General features: G+C 38.0%; 1 protein-coding gene across 6 annotated transcripts in view; it reads right to left on the reverse strand.

Moving 5' to 3' along the window:
- kaznb (kazrin, periplakin interacting protein b) overlaps window positions 1-22,169 on the reverse strand; it is a 168,244-nt gene that overhangs the window by 39,231 nt on the left and 106,844 nt on the right. For all 6 annotated transcript variants that reach the window (XR_007932580.1, XM_051912274.1, XM_051912277.1 and 3 more), the window contains one exon: window positions 1,743-1,850. Coding sequence is in view for 5 of the 6 variants with exons in the window: in XM_051912274.1 (XP_051768234.1) it covers window positions 1,743-1,850 (108 nt within the window). In the remaining variant the exon portion in view is untranslated. The remainder of the gene's footprint in view (window positions 1-1,742; window positions 1,851-22,169) is intronic.

Here is a 22,169-nt window from a genome sequence, read left to right on the forward strand (position 1 = left end):
CTACAATATTTCTATGATTAAATCGCTGACTCCTCCCCCATCAGCCAATCACTGTGTGTATACTCCATAGCAACGAGGTCAACCCCGCCCTTACTCTTAGCTTAAGACTTCAGTCTATTCCTTAGTAAAAGTTTGTCTGAGCAGCTTTGTGAATAGGTTTTAAGAGAAAACTCTTAGCTTTACCGCTATTTAGGAGAACTCTTAGTGGTAAGATAAAATGTTTTGTGAATACGGCCCCAGAATGCTGGTGATGAGTTCAGAGTGCCTTCTGGGGGAAAAAAAGACCAGTTTGTACACAAACAACTCAATGTGATACATTAAAGCATATGCTGTTTGTGTAATGAATGAGTGACTGCCTTAATATAACTCAGGATGTGCCCAAGTGTGTTGCATGTTGATTAAATGTACGTGTGTCCATCAGGGAAAGCTCAACCACAGAGTCTTTCTCTCGAATTGTTATGTTGCACATAAGTGAGCTTGTATGGGCACACGATGCTGAAAGTAATGAATTTAGTACATTAAAGGAGCTCTAATACGGCTGCCTGCTTCCTTTTATTTCTCAACTGCATAGATACAGTTGCCTGGCAGACCGAGCGTTATCTTTCAAAACAATTTAAGGCTCGGCTGGGAGTAATGAAGTACTGACAGCAAGCACAACATCAATAATGCTTTTCGCACAGGGTGAAACGAACAACACAAGGGAAAAGAATAGAAACAGAAAAAAAGGAAAAAAAAAAAAAAAATCCAAAGAGAAAGAATAAGAACAGCTCTTACCAAAAACCTGTGACAGTACCATGGTATAGTGATGGCATTAGAAAATACCATGATACTTTGATATATACCACAGCATTTGTTGGTACATATACTGTGAAAATTAAACATACACAAAATCAGCTTTATAAGCCAGTTATCTATTTATTAATATATTAATCAGCCTGGCCAACATCACTACAAACAACGTGGTACATGTCCAAAATATCATAGTACAAAATAAATTAATTGAGCAGAACAGAAAATACATAACAGAAATGAACAGCAAAACAAAACAAAATACAAAAGAACAGAACAAAAATGAACATAGCAGAACAAACAGAATAGACTGCACATACTAATACAAATTAGTATGTATATTACTAGTATAAAGCACATACTAACGCATGCTGCGGGTGCTGTCAATACATTAGCATTCAGTGTTCGCCATCAGCCCGAGTGAAGATGCAAATTATTCCTGGTACTGGTTAAAATGAATACCCTCTATCATCCTAAGAGGGTAGTTTGGCTTCTTTGTGATGTTGGCTTTGATAAAGACATAAAGATTATGATTTAGGAGGACAGCACTCCGGAGGAAAGGCAATAGAGAGTAACAGGCATCATTATGTGTGGAAAATGGGATGTCTAGAATAAGACTTAGAGATTCTGTTCAATTTCCAGTTTGATCAATACACTTCATAATGACGCCTCCCCGCAGCGGGTGACATTATACGAATCAGACAAAGCTTTTTTGTTTTCTTACAAAATGACTCTCTCGCAATTTGTAGAAGTGCGTTTCTTTAGTCGCATATGCTTTGCTCCTCACAAACACATGAGCGGGGAGAAAAGGCTGAAAATCCACAGGACAATGGTTTTGTTTTATTTGCCTTTCAGCTTTGTGATGAATTACCTGAGCGCCGCATGTTCACAGCCTGTGGAAAATTACTACTAGGAATCGCAATATTGTGCTTATGCATATTTGGACATCTTACCTTTGTCAAGTGAAGAATCTGGAGTTCCGAAGTCCATCAACTTTGACATGCCTGTCTGGAAAGTGAGATCAGAAACCACTGCCTTTTGCCGGTGGTGGACCGAAGGATCTGCAAGATAAAAAGACAAAAGATGTGATCTTTATGCTTCTTCAAGCTCGTTCAATTCATCAGGTTCGAGCAAACGGAGAGGTTTGACATTTTCGCCTTCGTAAGTGGCCGAGGGCGGCAAAGTGCCGGCCTCCTACGAGAAAGGCGTGCGGAGTGTGTCGGAGCGACTCTGGCTCGTGAGTCACCGAGCATCTCACAGCTATTACTGCTCATCTGTAATTAACTCTGAAACAGTGACACGCACCACGCAAAAGCACCACATCCACTGAATGGCTTTTAAAGACAAATAATCACCCTCCGTCCGCTGCCCACGCTGTAGCCGTAATCAATGTGCATTGAAAGTGACAGGTAGCAATTTCATGTATAGTGCAAGGAACAACACACCGAATCATGATTTTCAGATCTGAAAAGGATGAGGAAAAAAGCTAACAATGTTCGTTTGATGAGGGCGAGAGAGTGCTGAGATTTACAACCACCATCAATCATCTTCCTCCGCACGGTAACATCGTGAGGTTCTCTGAAGCCACAAGGGATTTCTGTGTACCTGCGAGGAAGGAACAAGGGCGGCGTACCGATCTTTCAACAGACTGGATCATGAGCATCATAAATAAATGGCTCCTTTGTCATATCACACACCTTGCACCACCTGACGCCGACATGGAGAGTGCCGGTATGTCACTTCCGTGAGGAATTGTGTGCATTGCGTGTCAATTACCACAGGCTTTGACAGGAGATATGAAATGGTGCTTGTCATTTTCCACATCATTATTTCAGACAGCGTTCATCCTTCGCCGTTCCCTTTAACAGATACCATCTCAGCACTGCCTGTTCTTTCTTCCCCTCCCTCCCTCTCGTGACTCAGACTTCACAGCCGGCTGCACACCTGAACTGATGCTACTAATTGAAGTCTCCTCAAGTGCCCTTTTCTCTGTATCTGCTCCTGTTACCTGCTTACACTTACACAGCTCCTAATGTGACTTATTCTGTTCTCAGACGTGTTACACTGCAAATTCCTTTTTTTTTTTCATCCTTTCCGGATGCTGGCCCTCATCCTACAGTGCATTTTACAGGCTACAGCAGGGGTCTTCAAACTTTTTTAGCCCAAGAACCCCCAGTGTACAAAGACAACACAGAGGTTAATAAAGGCCTTCTGAAGCGAAGCGATGCGCTTGTGTAAAAAAAAAATCCATATTTAACAAGTTATGAAGTAAAATATCTAGCTTCCGCCAGACCGCCTTCTGTATTCAACTTATGAAGAAAGTGTAAACTGGCGTCGCGCCAGTTAAGCTTTTTCCGTGAGTTGAATAGGGAAGGCGTAGGATGTAGCATTAGCTTTTTGAACTGTGAGTGTTTTACACAAGTTGAATATGAATGGACTTTTTTTTTTTTTTTTTTTTACACAAACGCATTGATTTCCTTCAGTTAACCCCCTTCATTCGCTTTTTATTTTACAAATAATTATTACTGTAAAAATTTTTATTTGAATTGGGTTAACCCAATTTTTAATTTTTTTCCCCCACAAGAGTTTGGGATCAAACAAAAATGGGCAGAACCCTTACAGTAATGCCATGGTCCCCCTAGGGTTTTCAGACAGACTGTTGAAGACCCCTGAGAAAGAGGGTACCCACGGTCATGGAAAAGTATCAGGAATTAGATATGGAAACCATGGAAATTAATGAAGATTAAAAAAGAGATTTCATCAGTTAAAAATTGTTCATTGTGATTACACGGTCTAAAAAAATGACTTTTTAAAAATAGACTGGAACGACATGGAACTACTAGAAAAGTCATAGGAATCATTGTTTAAAAAGTGTGGGAAACCTGAACCCAAGAGGGGTCCATTTTCAGTCCGGCTGAGTCAATAATATCCCTGTTGTGTCATGGCATTATTTTCAGGAGTGGGTCAATGATGTTGAATGACTGAAATCACATTTCTGCTTGTTTGTCTGCCCAGTTCTGCAGACGCTTTTTGGTTACAAAGTATTGATTGAAAGCTTTCGTTATGGACTGGAAATGTCCCGTATCTAAGAGGGCTCTTCACAAATCTGCGCTCTGCTGGGTTACTAATGGCATGAAAAAAGCATATAATGCATATTGATGGCATTGAAATAGGCAGTTTGTTGAAAAAGTTAATTTACGTGTGCATGGTATTTGTGCATGAGTTTTTGTATATAATAACACGAAAGTGCAGCACATTATTCAAGGAATAATTTTTGGTGCACTGAGGCTGTTAAATAAATGGAGAAAATGAACAATCATTACCATAATAGCTACCTGTTTAAGTAGAAAGTAAAGACAAAACTGAGCGATGGTGCGTTGAGAGGTTTACTAACCTAATGCTAACCTAATGCTTTTCTATTAGTATATATCTCTGTATTGACTGAAGCACCTCATGGAACAGTTATCTGGTCCAATTACACTGTGTTTGACCATCTTGAGTAACATTATAGATCTTCCTTTCTATCTCGCTGAAAGTTTAAGAATTTTCTCCTAACACTGAGAAGGTCCCAGGGCCTTAAAAAACCTAAAGAAGGTTTGTAGCAGGTTGCACTGATACTCAAAGCTATTTCTCTTTGGCATTGACCTTTGAGCACATGCTTTGGCAGAAGTGAAAACCATCCATATAAATGTGTTTAATGGACAGTCAGGGTAGACGCCATATTTAATATGATGCGAATGAAAACTGAGGCTGTGAAGGATACAAGTATAGTCCAATCAATGTCTTTTGATTTTAGGTCATGTCTAATGTTTACAACCAATGTGTAAACAAACAAACAAAACTAAAAACTATATAAAAATGGTATAGAAAAACTTACTAAATTAAAATTTCAGTGTTTCAAGGTATACAAGAATAAGACTCACATCTTTGTTTTCATTAACATCACATAAAACATAGCATCCACCCTGATTAAAGTCTTTACTATTTCTATCTTCCCTCAGATTCAACTTGCTAAAAACCCCTCAGGACTGACTCATTTGAGAAATTTTTAATGGAGCTATTGAAAGCACTTTGCACCCAACCCTGCTGAGATAGTTCATTTCTGAAATATTTCTGTCGCAAAGAGCAAATAAAAGGACTATTCAGAAAGAGGCTTTATAGGGTTCATTTTTCCCTTTTACACCACTAAAGTGCCATCCTCATGTTGCCTTTGGACAATTTAGAGAGTCATTATCATTAAACTTTCACACACTCCAGATATTTCTGAATATCAAGACTGCTTACCCCAGCTATAATTCTGTTTGAATACATGATCATTAGGTTAAAAAATATATTTCTGCCCTTTCCTATCACATTAGCGCCACAAAGGCAGCCAAACATAACAAACATATCAACTAAAGTGAAATAATACAGTCTGTAGTGGTCAGATGACCGTGTGCAGCATTACGCTGGCCTCCTCCATACCAGATATAAAGCTTTTATCAAGAGGGTCAAAGGCTATGAAAATAATGAAGAAATGCCATAAGGGTCAGCTGACACAAATAGCTGTACAAGGAAGAATACATGAGCCTGTTTTGGGCTTTGGTATGTGGTTGCTAGGGTGTTCTGATTGGTTGATAGGCAGTTGCAACTTGCAAGAGTTGTATGGGTGTGGTTGGTTGCTTACTGACTCGAGTAAGAACAGCCCACCTCAACTCTCTTTTCATCTTAAGCTGGTTTTAGAGGAGTTTTGGGCATTTTTCAGTTAGTTGCCCAGCTAATCTAGTTAAATACATGCTTGGCCATACTGAAAGACCAGCTTATGATGGTTTAAGCAAAGCAAAAGAAGCTTTTTAGCCCATCAAAAAGCATTTTTTTTTTTTTTTTTTTTTTTTTTTAGCCCAGTAAAAAAGCATTTTAAACCAGCCTAAGCTAGTTTTCTGGTCTTAGCCAAGTCAGACCAGTCTGCTGGCTTGTTTTAGACAAGTTTTTGGCACTTTCAGTTAGTCACCTAGATAAACTAGTTAAATACATTCATGGCCATGCTGAAAGACCAACTTATAAAATAAAAAAAATAAAAATTAAAAATATTAAACCAGTCTAAGCTGGTTTTCTGGTTTAAGTCCGAACAGGCTGGTCTGTTGGCTGGTTTTAGATGGGTTTGGGGCAATTTTCAGTTACTTAGAGAAAAAAAACAAACATCTTAAACCAGCTAATAAACTGGTCTGTTACACAAATTTTTGCTACTTTTCAGCTAATCGCCCAGCTAAACCAGTTAAATACCTGCTTGGCCAGGCGGAGAAACCATCTTAGGCTGATTTCAGCATTTTTTTTTAGCAGGAATGATATTCTGGTTCCTAGATATGGCTTGATTCCCTCCCTCAATATCAATATGCAACTAAAACACAATTATAGATTAATGCACAGTCTGCTGGGAGCGTTGCTATGAATACTGCTGACAAATAACCTGGCCCCTGGCAGCTCACCTCTGTCTCTCTGGCGACAGCCAAAACCCACGCATACACACTACAGAGAGGTCGATTTTTCCTAGGTGGGCAAGAGGTCAACTTGGCTAGACTTGGAGGCAGCATATTGTCAATCAGTGTTTCTCTAGGCGCCCCTGCACTTCCTTATTAATGCAATGCCTGTCAACACAACATATCACTCAAGATATCTTGACCAGTGACACACTGACCTGGCTTAAAATACCTTTGTGCAGTGTGAGGGGCTTGTGCCTGATTATGACAGTCTGTTTTTGGTTGTGCGTGATTGCACCAATCGTGAGCAAGAAGATGGATTAACTGTATAGGCCTAGTTTATTTGGATAAAACTAAAGCTGCAATGTTCCCTTTCTTCAGTTGTTTGCTGATGCTAAACTCCCTCTGTATTCTGTTACGGAACGTGACAGTCTTTGCTCCTCTGTTAAAGCCGCTAGTTAACGAGAAAACACACTGCATTATTAATCATCACTAAATAGAAGGAAGAGAAAAAAGGACCATGAAAATAGTCATAATAAAAGAATAAATATAAGAATAGTTCTTGCATAAGTGGGTCTACATGCTTTATTATATAAGAAATTTGTAGATGCTCATATGGAAATACTGCACCTGTTTAAGTCTATGCATTCCACCTGTAAAAACAAACAAAACAACAGTGCAATTTAAAAATCTTCTGCTTTATTTTGTAGCAAAATATGCTTGATATGCAAATACTGTACATTGGTCAATGGCTTAAAACCCACATACATTTTTATTGAAAGCAAAAAATTAGCAATTGTTTTTAATTTTCTATCCTTCTTACTACATTAAGTATTCACTATAGCATATCAACACAATGCCACTTATGAACATTTGGAGAAAGTCAATTAAATGCGCATTAGTGCCAGTGTTGTTTCAGATTTGTAAATGCTGTTTTCCATACTAAATAAATAAAAACATTTTGAGTTTTGCAATTCTGCCTGCGTTTGTAGATTTTAAACTAAGTGGCTGAAATTGACTGAAATTGTCTTTTAACCATATTGAAAGTCCATCACATTTTCATTTTTAAATTTAATTTAAATTTCATGACCAGAAGCGTAATGTAGATCCTAAAGCCTAGGGAAAATATCAATGCTGTCAATATTACAATCAATACTGTAAATCAAATATCCTTTTGAAATTATATCAAGACATAATAAAAAAAAAATAAATAAAAAAAAAAAATCACATGTTAAGTCTCATTAAAAGATATGAATGAATCATTACCATGGTTCTGTACTCTCAGAACACACCCACCTCATGTCTCTCAGACACAAACATAAACCTCATCCAAATTCAGAGCAGAGGAACGCTGACAGTACAAAAAAAGCTTTTCTCACTTAGATGCATTACCCAGAAGTTACAGAGCATCATTAGCACGGCTATGCCACAGATGGCATTGATGAATAGAAACAATCTTCTCTGTGATTAGGAGTTGTGGTAAAAGAGAGAAGGGTTGGAAAAACTTGTGGAAGGAGAAAAGCTCAAGGCAGCCTGAAAGTTGGGCCCTCCAATGGAGAAGGTTTTGTTTTTTGGCATTGATGGAGCACAGAAGGATATTGTGTGGGTTCAGAAGCTTGAAAATCCTTCATGCTACCATTTTAGAGGGTCTTTATGCTTGGTCTGCAACAGTGAAATCCTTAAGGCCAGAATCAGGGAACAGAAACAAATTAATTTTACTAAGAGTAAATTTAGAGTTAATATTACAAATCTAATTTTATTGTGCGAATGAGTTTCACCTGTGCATGATAAACTAATCCTTGGAGAAACAAAGTGCGCAAATGTAATTTCAAGCTGAAAACTGCAAAAGTTCCAAGCAGAAAACAAATGTAAATCTATTTGAACAAAATGTCCCGAGAGGCTACTACTAAAGTAGTGTGACCATGCAAGTCCTGAATTGAACAGCTCTACCTGGGATGCAAGTGAGACACACACAAATGTATATATATATATATATATATATATATATATATATATATATATATAAAACATTTTTAAAAAGTAAAACAAAAATACTCTACAGAATTTGACAGAGTATGGGGAAGTTGTGTGTGGAGGGATGAATCACAATGAACACAAGTTTCATGGTGATGTTCCACAGCAGTGTCTTTGAAAATCTGGTGAGAAATATAAAAATGCATCTCTACCACAGTGAAGCATGGAGGAAGAGGTGGGGAGCCTTTTAAGCTGCTGCTATTGGTGAGCTACTTCACAGTGAAAAGTTATTTAATGCTTTGGAGTAGAGGAGAATATTGCAGAATGGCTTGCTTCCCACAAATGAAAAGTTGTTATCTAAAGAGCAATGACCAGATGTTATTTTTCAACAAGACAATGCTGCTGCCCAAACTGCAAAGACAACCAAGAAGTGTCTTGAGAACAAATCCATCAGGCTCATGTTTTGGCCTGGTCAGAGTCCAGATTTGAACCCTATAGTGAATATCTGGTCTCACATTAAACTCAAACAAACTGAGAGACATTTTTAACTACTCATGATCTGTTTGATGCCATTAACATTGAGTGGAACAACACTGACTCTTCTTCCTGTAAACAGCTGTCTGCAAGTTGAGGACGGCTATTTCATGCTAAGTTACTTTATCTACAGTATTTGTACAATTATTGCTAATTCCCTGACCAGTGATTTGTGATTAAAATGGTTAAGATCATTAAAAGACCACTAAATATTTTGCCATTTTTGTCTTGGCCCATTTTTATTGCTCAGGAGCATGTACATTATATATTATGGTTAGGCGAGGCTGTTCTCAGCTGGGTACATGAGCACTGAGCGCTCGGTGATCGCCTGGATCTGACAACTCTGAAAACATCAGATCAAATTTTCAAATAGCTGCTATCTTTATCAATAAACCACAGATTTGAGCTTTAAACCTGTACATTCTTGCCTGAAACACTCTTAAAAGTACATTTCATGATATAATATAAGTATTTTTAAATTACACAGGTTTTCTCCTCCGCTACTGACGCTTGCCGGTTAGTGCGAGATGCATTCTGGGATACCTGGCTGTCTCAAGTCCGCATAAGCCACCTCTCGATGCATCCTCGTTAAAAGGGGCGGATCAAGAACACATTTGGGGATTTTAACTGTATTTGGCTAGATGTGAATTGGAACTGTATTTGGGCAGCGACTGATGACGTTTCACAAGCACACAAGTACAGACAAGAAAACATAGTGAGAAATGGCCATTTTTTAGAAATTCTACTTCTACATCAGTCTATTCTACTTCCTGTCTGGTTTGTGACTGACATGAAATACCATTCATATGAGATGAGACCCTTTGGGCTTGTGTTCAGTGCCCTGATAGGTGCAAGTGATCAAAATCGCAAACCCTGTCTCCATCATCTCTCTCAACCCTCAGAAATTCAGTCTGAGTTCTGTCCCCGTGGACAGGATGTTGCCAGCGGCTGGAAAAATGTTGTTTATTAATCTGTATTTATAGTCATGGACAACGGAGAAAATCAATAAGCACTGCATTCACTGCACATTAAGCCTGAGACGATGCTTCAAGGGCTGTGTGATTGACTGTCACTTTGTGTGTGTGGATACTGTCAGCCCCGCAGCAATCCACTGCCCAGAGCGGAGGCACTCTTCGCCTCATCAGAGACCTGCCACTTCCATCACAGGCGGATAAAATGCTGCAGAGGGAATCAGTAACAGCCATGAATTGTACATACATTCATCAGAAAGACTGTACTTTTTTCCGGCAAGGTTTTATTAATGAACCAGCTAACAATACAGTGTTTTTCTTGGGTCAAAAATGGTGGCAGACAAACACAGTCAGCCACACACACAGTAAAGTACACTACCCCTGTGAACTGCGAGCCCAGCACTGACAATAAATGCAAACAAACAGTTTGTAATATTAACTTATCCTATTTATTCATGGAATAAAACAATCACTTTCAGGACAGATCATAAAACGAAGTGCTTAGAACTATTTTATCCTTAAAAATCAGAAAATTTATATGTAAAAAGTCACTGAGTGACTGATTTGAAAAATTATTAGTAATAAACTGAACAACAAAGTAACACATTACAGAAAAAGAAAAAGTGGCAGTTCTATTATTTTGCATTTACACTCCAAGACGTAATGCACAGATCATTTGACATATGACCGTATCAGATTGTTTTGTTCCGTACATTGCTATGGTTATCCCTGTCAATCGGATTCAATCGCACATTAAAAATATTATTGCCAATCCAGAAACTTTGCAATGTGCAGTTAGCAGCATGAAATTATTATATACAGAAAGTGAGTAAAGACTGCTGCCATTATAATCATTGACGCTATCAATCACAAAACGAGGTACACAAAGCTGCACTCTTGAGAAAACTCCTGTTATAATCAATGAAGCTGTCCACGCTGTGCAATAAATCTCTTATTGACTTTGTTGGTTATAATGAAAGGATTCCCGAGTGTGCTGAACATAAATGCTGTTTTGAGCAGTGTTGAGCAGATTCTGACTAACTTAAACACATTTGATTGGCCATTGCGTTCACATGCTCAACAGATATGTCTGTGATTTGCTACAAAGCTCAACGCTGCAAAAGCACGGTGTAAATAGAAACCTTTGATGCTCTTCACAGAGCACTTACACAAACACCCAAGGGAGCATTTTAAAGCGCATTGAATCAGTCAGATATCAGCAGGATCCGGTACTGCGGAATGGCAGGTATCATCACATTAAATGATCAAATAAAACTTTGGGACAAAGATTGATTTTGCTGTCCGCCAAATTATTTTGCAATCCATGTAAAACCCTGCAATAACACACTAGTGTTTAAAATGTTCATACGCCAGCTGAAGAACTGTCATTGCAATAAATGAGAACACTAACAGAAATTCATGCAAGTGCTGTCAGCAGGGATGAGACATGATTTGCCAGTTTCTTTAACGACAGCTGAGATTAGGATTCGGGTAGAGAATCAGTCCTGGATCAGCGTGAAAGGCCAATGTCTGTTCTCAGATCATTAAACAGCACCATGATGCGATGCACACAAGGGGCAGATGGAATACAAAGGTCAGCAATTAAGCAGCATGAAACAGGCACAGAAAGGGGAAGCAGGGGTGGGAAGAATCCCAAAAGCGATAAGCAGAGGAACATTACTGCATATTAGAGGCTGTTCATTTTATATACAGATTCTAGTCACACAGACTTGCATATGGAACTGGAGATTAACCAACTCAAAACATCTACCACTTCCAGTTGCTGCTCCAGGATAACACAGCCTAAAACTGCTGGTCTAGGATCAGTTTTTCCTTTCCAAATCCATGCTTGAATAACCTAAATGTTACTAGTGACAAGAGGAAAACTGATCGAAGATCAGTGGCTGTAGGTGTAGCCCCTCCAGTTTGCATCTGCCCGCTCCAAGCGGGACGCAAACCCAGGCCCGTCCGCATGGAAGTCGGATGCTCTAACAAGGAGGCTAAAGCCTGCAACCTCTAGCGTCGGTCGCTAGAGCATCTCTTGAGATCAGAGGAGTGAGGTTTACTCACACAGCAACTACTAGCTGGCCTCCGTTACATAGGCAATATCATACTTTGCTACATGCCTATACTATATAGAGAAAATGTCTATATTCCCAAAATACTAAATGTTAAGTTTTCTTTTTAATCTACATCCAAATCCACATTTAAATGAATGAAAACTAGCTTTCACCGACATATCCCTTGAACTTGAAAAGGCGCTTTCCACTGGATCTCATTTCCAAGGTTTGATTATGGTGTATGATGGCAGGTTCAAGTGTAGCATTTTTCTCTTGAGGAGCTGAAATACATATCAATATACCATAGCTATAATAATACAAAACCACCTGGAGTGTATATTGAGCGCTGAACCCTAACACAAAATGTATGGCTCCAGATGCCAGAAAATGTAGGGTTTTTTTGAAAAGTAAAAATCTCCTGGTATGAAGGGGGACTCACCTACACCTCTTAGACATCAGCTTCGCCCTGCACTCAGTTTATCCTCTGCCTATACAGTACAAGACACACACTAATGCGAAAGTCCTGAATACTCATTACTCACTCCTATTCTTTTGTGTAGGTGATGATGGATCAGTCAAATAAAGTGTATTAAAGAAGCATTATCATGGTAATACACTGAAAGCTCACTATCAAAGGTGACAAAGTATCACTAAATGAAGTGCACAAACCATTTGAATGACAATGGCTGTCAAAAGACAATGCTGCGGGCGATGATTCAAAGAGCCACTTCGCTGCAGAAGGCCATTGCAGTTCTATTCATAACTGGTGTGGGAAAAACGCTTTGTAGGCAGTTCTGAGATATCCAAAGACGTCAATGGCGCTATGCAATACTCGGGGGCTGGGTGAATCATAATAATATCTGATAAATAGTTGCCTTCATGAGTTTAAGCAAATTGAATTTCTTACAACAACTGCCTTGTGGCGAATCTGCAATAATGATATAGTATTACTCTATCAGTCAAGTGGGTTTGGTAGGCTGGACTCTATGTGGAGAATTCTGCACTGGATTTTTCTCACACACACACACACACACACACACACAGGTTTGTTTTTGTGAATTGTGGGGACATTCCATAGGTGTAATGGTTTTTATACTGTACAAACCGTATTTTCTATCGCCCTACATCAACCCTACACCTAAACCTACCCATCACAGGAAACTGTGTCACAAAAACGCGCGCACGCACACACGGTTTAAATATTACATGCAGTCCTATTTCTCATTGTCTCTTTAAAGAGAATACCTCTCATTCCTAATGAATAGAATAAAGAGCAAACAGACAATTCCATGCGGAATGTCAGGAGTGACGAGGCGTGTCGGAATAATGCGAGAAAAGAATCCCTTTGAACATGGGATCTGCTCATGTGAGGTCAGCTGTGACAATAAATATTTCAATAGACTGCTTTGTGTAATATCTGCTGGAAACGCTGAAAGATGAGTCTTTTATAAGCTGCGGGAGATGGAGGACTAGTCAAAAACAACAGAAGACACCGGTATTCCTTGAGAGTTTTTCTTGATACTCCTGTTGAGTACAAAAGTACAGTTTTGAAAATCATCTCCCACATGTCTATAACTCCACCATATTTCACACATTCATCATGAGATAAGAAAGAATACAAAAAACAATGTGTAGGTAAAATCTGGATTATTTAACTGGTTTGAGACCAGTTCTTTGTTTTCTTTGGTGCTTTAGCCCAGGAGTTTCAAACAGTGTTAATTTTGACAGCAAATTGCTTTAGCTTTGCTTTCAATCTTCTGATGGCAAGGAACTCAAATATGATAATCTCCTTGAAAGGGACCCCCTTGCTAAGACATAAAGAGCCATTTGTATTGTGTGAGGAAAATTATTAGGCACAGTAAGACAACATGTTGTTTGCCAAACTACATGACTAGCTTAAAATAAATAAATAAATAAAAACAAATCTGCAAAATAGTCATAAAAAAAAAAAAAAAAGTACTTTTCAAAAGTTTGGGGTCAGTAAGATTTCTTTTCTCTCTCTTTTTTTTTTTTACTTTTTTTAATTTTTTTTTATTAATACTTTTATTCAGCAAGAATGCAGTGACAATGCATTGACCCAGTGACAATAAAAACATTTATAATGTTATAGTTTATAATGTCCTTTTCTAATAAATGCTGTTCTTATGAACTTTCTATGTATCAAAGGATCCTTAAAAATGTATCATGGTTTCCACAAAAATATTAAGCAGCACAACTGTTTTCAACATTGATAATATTAAGAAATGTTTCTTGAGCACCAAATCATCATATTAGAATGATTTGAGGGATTATATATATTTATAGGAATAAATTACAGTTTAAAATATACTGAAAATAGAAATCAGTTTGGAAGGTTTAAAATTAAACCTTCCACAGTATTATAGCTTATGTCAAATAAATGCAGCCTTAGTGAGCATAAGAGACTTCTTTAAATATATATATATATATATATATATATATATAGAGAGAGAGAGAGAGAGAGAGAGAGAACTAATTAACAGAACATGTTAACAATTTAATGTAAACAAGTTAACTTCGACAGCCCTAAAAATGCATTTTGTAAAACCTTTTCCCCCCTGCAGATTCTGGTGGTGAAGAGGAAAATGGTCTCTAAATCAGTACCAAGAGGTAATTTTGTAACCTAAAACATACTGAGCAGAAACATCAAAGCACTCTGATGAGACTTTTGTATCAGAAACTACAGGTACTTGATTAGTTACAGTATCAGAAATGGGTCTACAGTACAGTACCCCGAGAACTAGTATGTATGAAAATCCCACTGAGATGTGAGATCTAAAGATCAGTAACACGTAAAAATGAAAAATTACAGTCCACTGGAGAACTCAAATAAAGCCTGAGGTAAACTAAAATGGTGCCCTTTGAAGTAATGTTTTCACATGAAACTTTTAAAAGGAACAGCTGTGATATGTTGCATGTTCCTAAGGATAAATTTATCTAGTTAAGTGCTTCTCAGGCCTGCACAGAACAATACTCAGAACAAGGTCCATTTTTCTGCAGATTCAAATGATTGCTTACTCAGAAAGGATTGACTGAGTGTTCAGGGCAATCTAAATGTTACAGAGGCCTTAGCTGGATACTAATGATCCAGGCTGCTCTTTAAGGGTCAGAAACCCACACAGGGGATCCTGGGGAAAGGTCACAGGGGTTTGACATTTTAATTCCATCTGCCACTGAAGGACAGACAAGTTTGTGGTAGAAATCACTAAGGTGTCAAAGCAAATATGGCGTCCACCCTATAAAGGGGCAAAACTCATAAAATGAGTTTGATTAATGCACTTTGGCATTTAGAGCAGTTACAATTAAGTTTGAAACTGAGTGTTTTTCAACCAAAACTTCCCCGTTGCTACAGATCAAAGATCAGCATCATAAGACCTCAGGGGTATTCAATAGCCCCAGACACCTAGAGCCTAAATTTAATTTTCAGCAAAGGTCCGATCAATCAAAGGTCTCAAAATAGCTTACACTTCCAAGAGTCAATATGCTTTAAAGCTATGAAATAAATTTCAGTAAAATTCATTGTGTTTTCAGGTTAACAGTCATAATACCTTCTAAAAGAAAGAAATAATCAATAGTAAATATTTAAAAATTGTCTCAGAGACTACTAATTTGTTCATTTAAAAAATTGCAAATAAATAACTTAATTTCATTCCAATTAATTTTCACAGTTTTCCAAAGTATCTTTAATAAGAATAGAAAAATAACTTAAATACAGTGACAAGAAAAAAATTATTAGACTGCTTGTGTGGTAATTGAACAAACAAAAGTAAATTACTCTAGAAGTGTCTCTAAACAGTTCAGTTTTCATGACATTAAACATATATTCAGATGTTGTTTATCCATGTGAAGAAACAATCTGCTAAATTTTAATGATATTAATTTATGATAAATGATTCCTAGCCCACTGGAACCAATCATAGGTCTGGATCCGGATTGCTAGTTTGCTATTAGGTGACCTCTGTCCTCAGTGTTTAATTGAGGAAAACAAGCTTTTCTGCATCTGTCGACAAAATTTTATGCAGCAGGTATCAGGTGGTGGTGACTGAGAGTGATTTATTAATGTTATTCAGCACAAGCTCCTCTCTTTGAGAAAAAAAAAAAAATGCCTACTCTGCCCTTTGGGTATCCAAAGCTTACATCTGTCAGTATGTGCATTAGCAGAGAGGGAATGACTGGCATCTCAGTAATGAAATGCGAGATAGCCAACATCTGATGAATCGCCTTACTCTTCCCATTTGGTTGCTTCTTGCTTTGCATTTCATTATTATTCCTAAATAGACTGACTTCTCAACTGCTTTTGCACTGATGCTCAAAGATTTATCTCACTGTACACCCAAGATGCATCTTTGTATAACTCCCTATGCTTGTGAGGACGGTCTTTTACATTCAAGTTATTTGCACTCAAGGCCAAACAGAATCCACTTTCACAGAATGTCAAGTGCAGTAAATCTGGGCAATTATCAGTGTTACGGTCCACTGTCCAATGATTAGGGTTCTTAAGTCGTACATAAACACAAAAAAACAGCAAGAACAGCAGAATTGCAGATACGTAGAAGCCGTAGTGCCTTAATCTGCTTTGATTGACAACTTACCCATAAGTCACTCACATTCTTAATTACATTTCAGTCACCCAGCGGAAAGTTTGAGGTTGAATGAAATACTGAGGTTGCAAAACAATGTGCAAGTTCTCATTACCCCAACAATGGAACCAATAGAGCCCTTCCTACATTCATTATTGAGAGTGCCATGAACATTTTAAACTAATGAAACCTACTATTTCTCACAGTACTGTAGCTTAAACAGTACAGCATGGCACAAGCAATGCCAAGGTCATGGGTTTGGTTCTTAGGGGATGCACTGGATAAATTATGCATTTGGTAAGTTGCTTTGGATAAAAGTGTCTGCCAAAATGCATAAATATAAATGTTAATGCAGGTCTAAAGGGGGTCTCTACAATCTTGTAAACACCAACACTGTGCTAGGGTTTTACATTTAGTTTTATTTATTTTTTTAGTAACACTCTTTCATGTAGTCACAAAATCTGATCGCAAGTGTTCATGGGAGAATGGTGATCCATCTCGCCTGACTTCTTGTGATCAGATCACCCGAGACAAATCTTAATACCAAGTTTAAGCAGGGCCAGAGATGCTCATCTGATGGAGACTTCCAATCACAGATTTACCAAACCCTCATCTCCTTGACTTTGGGAGCTTTGCTGAGCCCGAAGACAAGATAAGGTTGGATTTACAAAAAAAGATTAAAGCTACAAAATCTGTCTGAAAGAAATCCAACATACACAATGGCAAAACAAGAAGTTCTTCAAACACACACACACACACGTTTGTTTTTGTGAATTGTGGGGACATTCCATAGGTGTAATGGTTTTTATACTGTACAAACCGTATTGTCTATCCCCCTACACTACCCCTACCCCTAAACCTACCCATCACAGGAAACTGTGCACATTTTTACTTTCTCAAAAAAACTCATTTTGTATGATTTATAAGCCTTTTGAAAAATGGGTACATGGGGTAATGTCCTCATAAGTTACCCTCTCCTTGTAATACCTATGTCATACCCATGTCATTATACAAATTTGTGTCCTGATATGTCACAAACACACACACACACACACACACACACAAAGTGCAGAGGCACTTTGAAATGAGTAGTTGAGACCTCTATTAAAGGTTTAAAAATACTTGATGAGAACAGAAAAGCGGGAAATGATCCCTTGCTCAACCATGCTTTTTTAATATTCTCATGGAGTGAAGGGACATTTGGAGAATGGCAGATGCTTGGGTGACCCGTCTCCCTCAGGTTCGTACATCAGATTAGTTTCCTTGTCACACATACTGGCCTATCACCAGCTCCGCCACAGACTTCTAGTCCAGCTGACCCGGTGGTAAGGGACCCAGCCAGATATCAACACTGACAGAAAGCCAGTATCCACCAGGGCTTCACCATGACAGGCCCCTGTGGCTTTACTCAATGGTCTGTGAGCATGAGCAAGCTGACAATCAAGGATGTGCATTTTGGTCATTTCTATGTGTATATTCCAACTGGCAAGGGGATGTTGCACTATTTATTTTCTGCATCCTGTCAAGAGACTTTGAATGTTACCTTGACAAAGCCTTATTTTAAAAATTGAAAGTTTAAAGGTTCTACAGACAAAGAAAATGATAGCTATAAACTGTAATACAATCAGTTGACAGATCAACACAGCGACAGACAGAACAACAGACAGACAAAATGATAGAACGACAGAGGCAAAATGATAGAACGACAGACAGATAGATAGATATTAAAGTTAAGGGTTCACGTAAACAGATGGATGGATGGATGGATGGATGGATGGATGGATGGATTAAAAATTATGCCTTGTTACTGGATTTCAAAATATTTTAAGCTGCCACCCAGAATATGAGTCACACAATTAATGTTACCATGATCAATCATTTTTGAGTACATGAAAAATGCTGCCTGAATATGCCAGCGCAGACATTTCCAATAAAAGTGCTCAAATTTGCTTCTAAAGCAATATATCTAGCCACAAAAGCACTGACGCTTTATTAGAAACCATAGTAATTATACTTCTAACCACCTGAAACTTTTAGAATATGGTACTGTATGTACTGTATCTTCCTCACATATCAATTCCCAGAGAGCGGAAGCTCATATTGATCATGAGAGGAAAGCAGGACTAAAAACAATAGTATGAAAAATTAAAGCACACCTGGGAGGACACAGCAGCTCCTTCCAGAGGGACGTCTAATTCACTACATTTGAATTATTGATCACAGCCCCTGCTGACAGCTGTACATATGAGAAAAGCCTCGCGTGTTTGAGAACTGTTAGTGACTTGTCTGGTCAGGTTTACATAGTACTACTGATCCATGACTAGAGAACAGGCTAGCTTGCTGAACTATACATTAAAGATTTACCGCCTGTGGTAAAAATCAAGTTTTTAATGTTTATATGTCTATGTGGTGTTTTTAATATGTTTTAAGACAAACCATGTCAAGTCCACACCATTGCTGACTATTTTCTCCTTAAAACTGCAGATTACCAAAGACTGTCTCAAAAATGCAGTTTGAAATCACTGCCGTTTCTTACGCCACAAACTACCTTGTAACCAATCCCATCAATGTGACGGCGGGCTTTAGCATATCATTAACTATGACCAATCTGAAGCAGTGGGTCTCAAGAGAAGCCAGGTTATCCTGGTATATTTTTCTGTTAATATGAAAAATCAAGTACATTTAGCAATGTACTTTAAAAGTATACTGTCCCTTGCTATGGTATGGCAGGTAAAGGCAATCACAGCAAGACATTTATATACTTCCACAACAAAGCCAAAAGGACAAATAAATGTAACATATGTCAAATGTGTTATACTCAAGTTATACATCTACTTGTTGCTCTGTCTGATAATACGGCCGGTCAGATACTAGACACAAGTGTGCGTGCTCACTAAAATGTCAGCGCTAATGTCAGTGCTGTTTTATTAGCAAGGCATTGTGCCATTTGAGCGCCCAACCTGTTGCTTGACCACCTGAGCAGAAAATCAGTTTAACACTACTCTTTGTCCACATACAGCTTGTACTCTTTTAAGTACACTCACAATCAAACAGAATCTAGTTAGCTAGTGTTAAAAACAGAAAGACGTCACATCCTTATCCTCCGGTGTCTCATTAGAAAGTGCGCTGATGGCATCGGTGATATGAACGTAAGGTTTGGCTTCAGGCCCCGTGTCGATAGCCATCTGTCGGGATGGGGTCTCTCCAACTACACCTCCTCTTTTCAAGTTAATGGAGTGCTTTGATGACATTAGGCATTTCCTCTGGCTGCAACACGCGTAGGGGGAAATGAAAGTAACATATTGGCCCCTGATCGATATCTGGATGGGAGACGTGGGGGGAATACAGCAGCGCTGTATTGAGACTGCGTCACTGCTGCAGCACGAGGAGGTGAGGAGAGTATGTTCAGGGTGAAGTGATGAGAGCACCGATCAATGCAGTCGAGACTCTGGAAAGATTCCTAATGAATGAATCATGCTTGTCTTTCAGCATTTAGACCTGGATCTCCAGAGCAATTCCTATGCTAATAGACTCATAGGTTATTACAATATGTCATGTAAACAAATAACAATTATGGCTGGGATAGACAGATCATATGTGAAGTTATTAATAGCTTTCGAGTTAATTCTGAAAGGCTGTCACAGTTTAAATTATTAGTGCCATTCCATATTAAGTTACGAGCTTTTTTGAGTGTCAGCTATGTGATGAATTTTTTTGAGCATTAGTGAGAGCTGCAAATTAATTCATACATGATAATTAATTCAATAATTTTATGCCACCCAATGTGATTCATCCAGCTGCAGTGACAAGGTAAAAAAACAAAACAAAAGAGGAACATTTTATTTTCACAAGTCAGCCTTTTTTGTGTGACAAAAAACAAATAACTCACACAGATGCTGCCACAAAACAAGCCAGCAGCGATACATAAATTTATAGCAGGAAGGAAACTATTCTACGACAAACTTGCTTATGAATCAGAACTACTGGCAGACTAGAAATATTGGCCATTTGAGTATAGCTTTCATTCATTTTTGCAAGGTGTGTGGCATTACTTTATGTGACTTGGCAATTTTAACAATATTGCAGAAAATAATTTTCCTAATCAGTGCTTTCGTATTGTGTTTTCCAGTACTAACATCTAAACATCCTTAAAGGGATAGTTCATCCAAAAATTAAAATTCCACAATAAATAAATAAAATAAAAAATGGGTGAGTAACTGATGACAGATTTTTTGCTTTGGGGTGACTTATCCCTTTAAAACAAGTTAAATTTACTCAAGAAGCAAAACGGACATTATATGTTTTCAGTAGGGAACCCATCTTGAATTCATTTCCTACCTCATTTGAAAATATAGGTTTTCTTGTTATCCATAAATCTAACAAAACTTAGTGAGTACAGTGCTTAAAACAAAAACAACCCATTTGCCAAGAATGGGTTAAACTTAATTCAAGATATATATTATTTTGAAACTTGACAAGATTTTTTAATGTTCTTTAAACTCTCTAATATGTTCACCAAGGCTGCATTTATTTGATATAAAATATAGTAAAAACAGTAATATTATTCAACATTTTGTAACATTATAAGTCTTTACTGCACTTTTGATCAATTTAATGGGTTCTTGTTGAATAAAAGTATAAATCTCTTTCTTTCTTTCTTTCTTTCAAAAAAAAAAAACAAACAAAAAAAAAAACAGTAGTATGAATAAGTCTTTGCAGTTATGCTTCGCAGATAAATGCATCTTGTTTAAAAGAAGTTTACATATTTTACAAAAAAAAAAAAAAAACTTAATTAAGACAATTTTTTGTAGTGAACTAAATATAAGGATGGGAAACCAATGATAAAAACAGTCATGGGAAACCAAGTAGCACATATGTCAGGCATACAAAACAGTTCTCAGAGAATCCACTCCCACTGTTCTGATGAAGCCTGTAATTAACTGCCTGCTACATGGTGGCATTAATTAGCATCAAAGTTACATAGCCTATGAAGCTTGCACCGACAGGGCCTTTGGCCTGTACTTATGCATCAGACAGGTAGGAGGACCAACTGTCACTTAAGAAGAAGCTGAATTATTCTTAGTTAATGGCAGCCTTTCCAAACATTAGCGATTCTGTGATTAATATGCATGTTCGAGCCAATTAAAACAGAGGACGTTCCCTTTCATGTGCAAAAACTGTACAAGGATCACCAAAAATGTGGTTACGCTAATGTTGCCTGGCTAATTTTAGACAAAATCACAAGGTCAAATCTGAAAATACAGGAAAGTCGAGAGAAAATGAGCGCTAAATCCCCGGAACACTCCGTGACCATTCTGACCTCAGATCAGGACACAGAGCAGACAGGCTATTCATCTTTTTTTGCACACACACAGTCTGAGCAATTAGGGGTCCGTCTATGACTGACTTTCTGACACCAACTGTGGCATGATTATAATAAATTGCTCAATTATCGCCAGCCTTGCAGTATAAACAATTTGCTGATCCAAGTTGGTGTTTGATTCAGATTTCCAACTAGTCGTAACGAGCTGCCGGGCTTATCTGACCCCTCAGACAAAAGTCTAATTTGTGCCCTGATTCCACGGACAACGCAAGAAAAGTCTGAGCAATTACAATGACAAATGGGCATCTCATTACCCAGAAGACTGAGACTAGGTGTCTTCAAGTTTAGAGGCTTGCTCCAAACGAATGCCTCCAAGCAAGTCCGTAAATGAACCGACAAACCAACCGTTTCAATAATGCATGCCCACATTTTGGCATTCTCAGAGCATATAAGCTCAGAGGTGG

Source organism: Ctenopharyngodon idella, chromosome 11 (genome assembly GCF_019924925.1).
Source record: "Ctenopharyngodon idella isolate HZGC_01 chromosome 11, HZGC01, whole genome shotgun sequence".
NCBI classification, from domain to species: domain Eukaryota; kingdom Metazoa; phylum Chordata; class Actinopteri; order Cypriniformes; family Xenocyprididae; genus Ctenopharyngodon; species Ctenopharyngodon idella.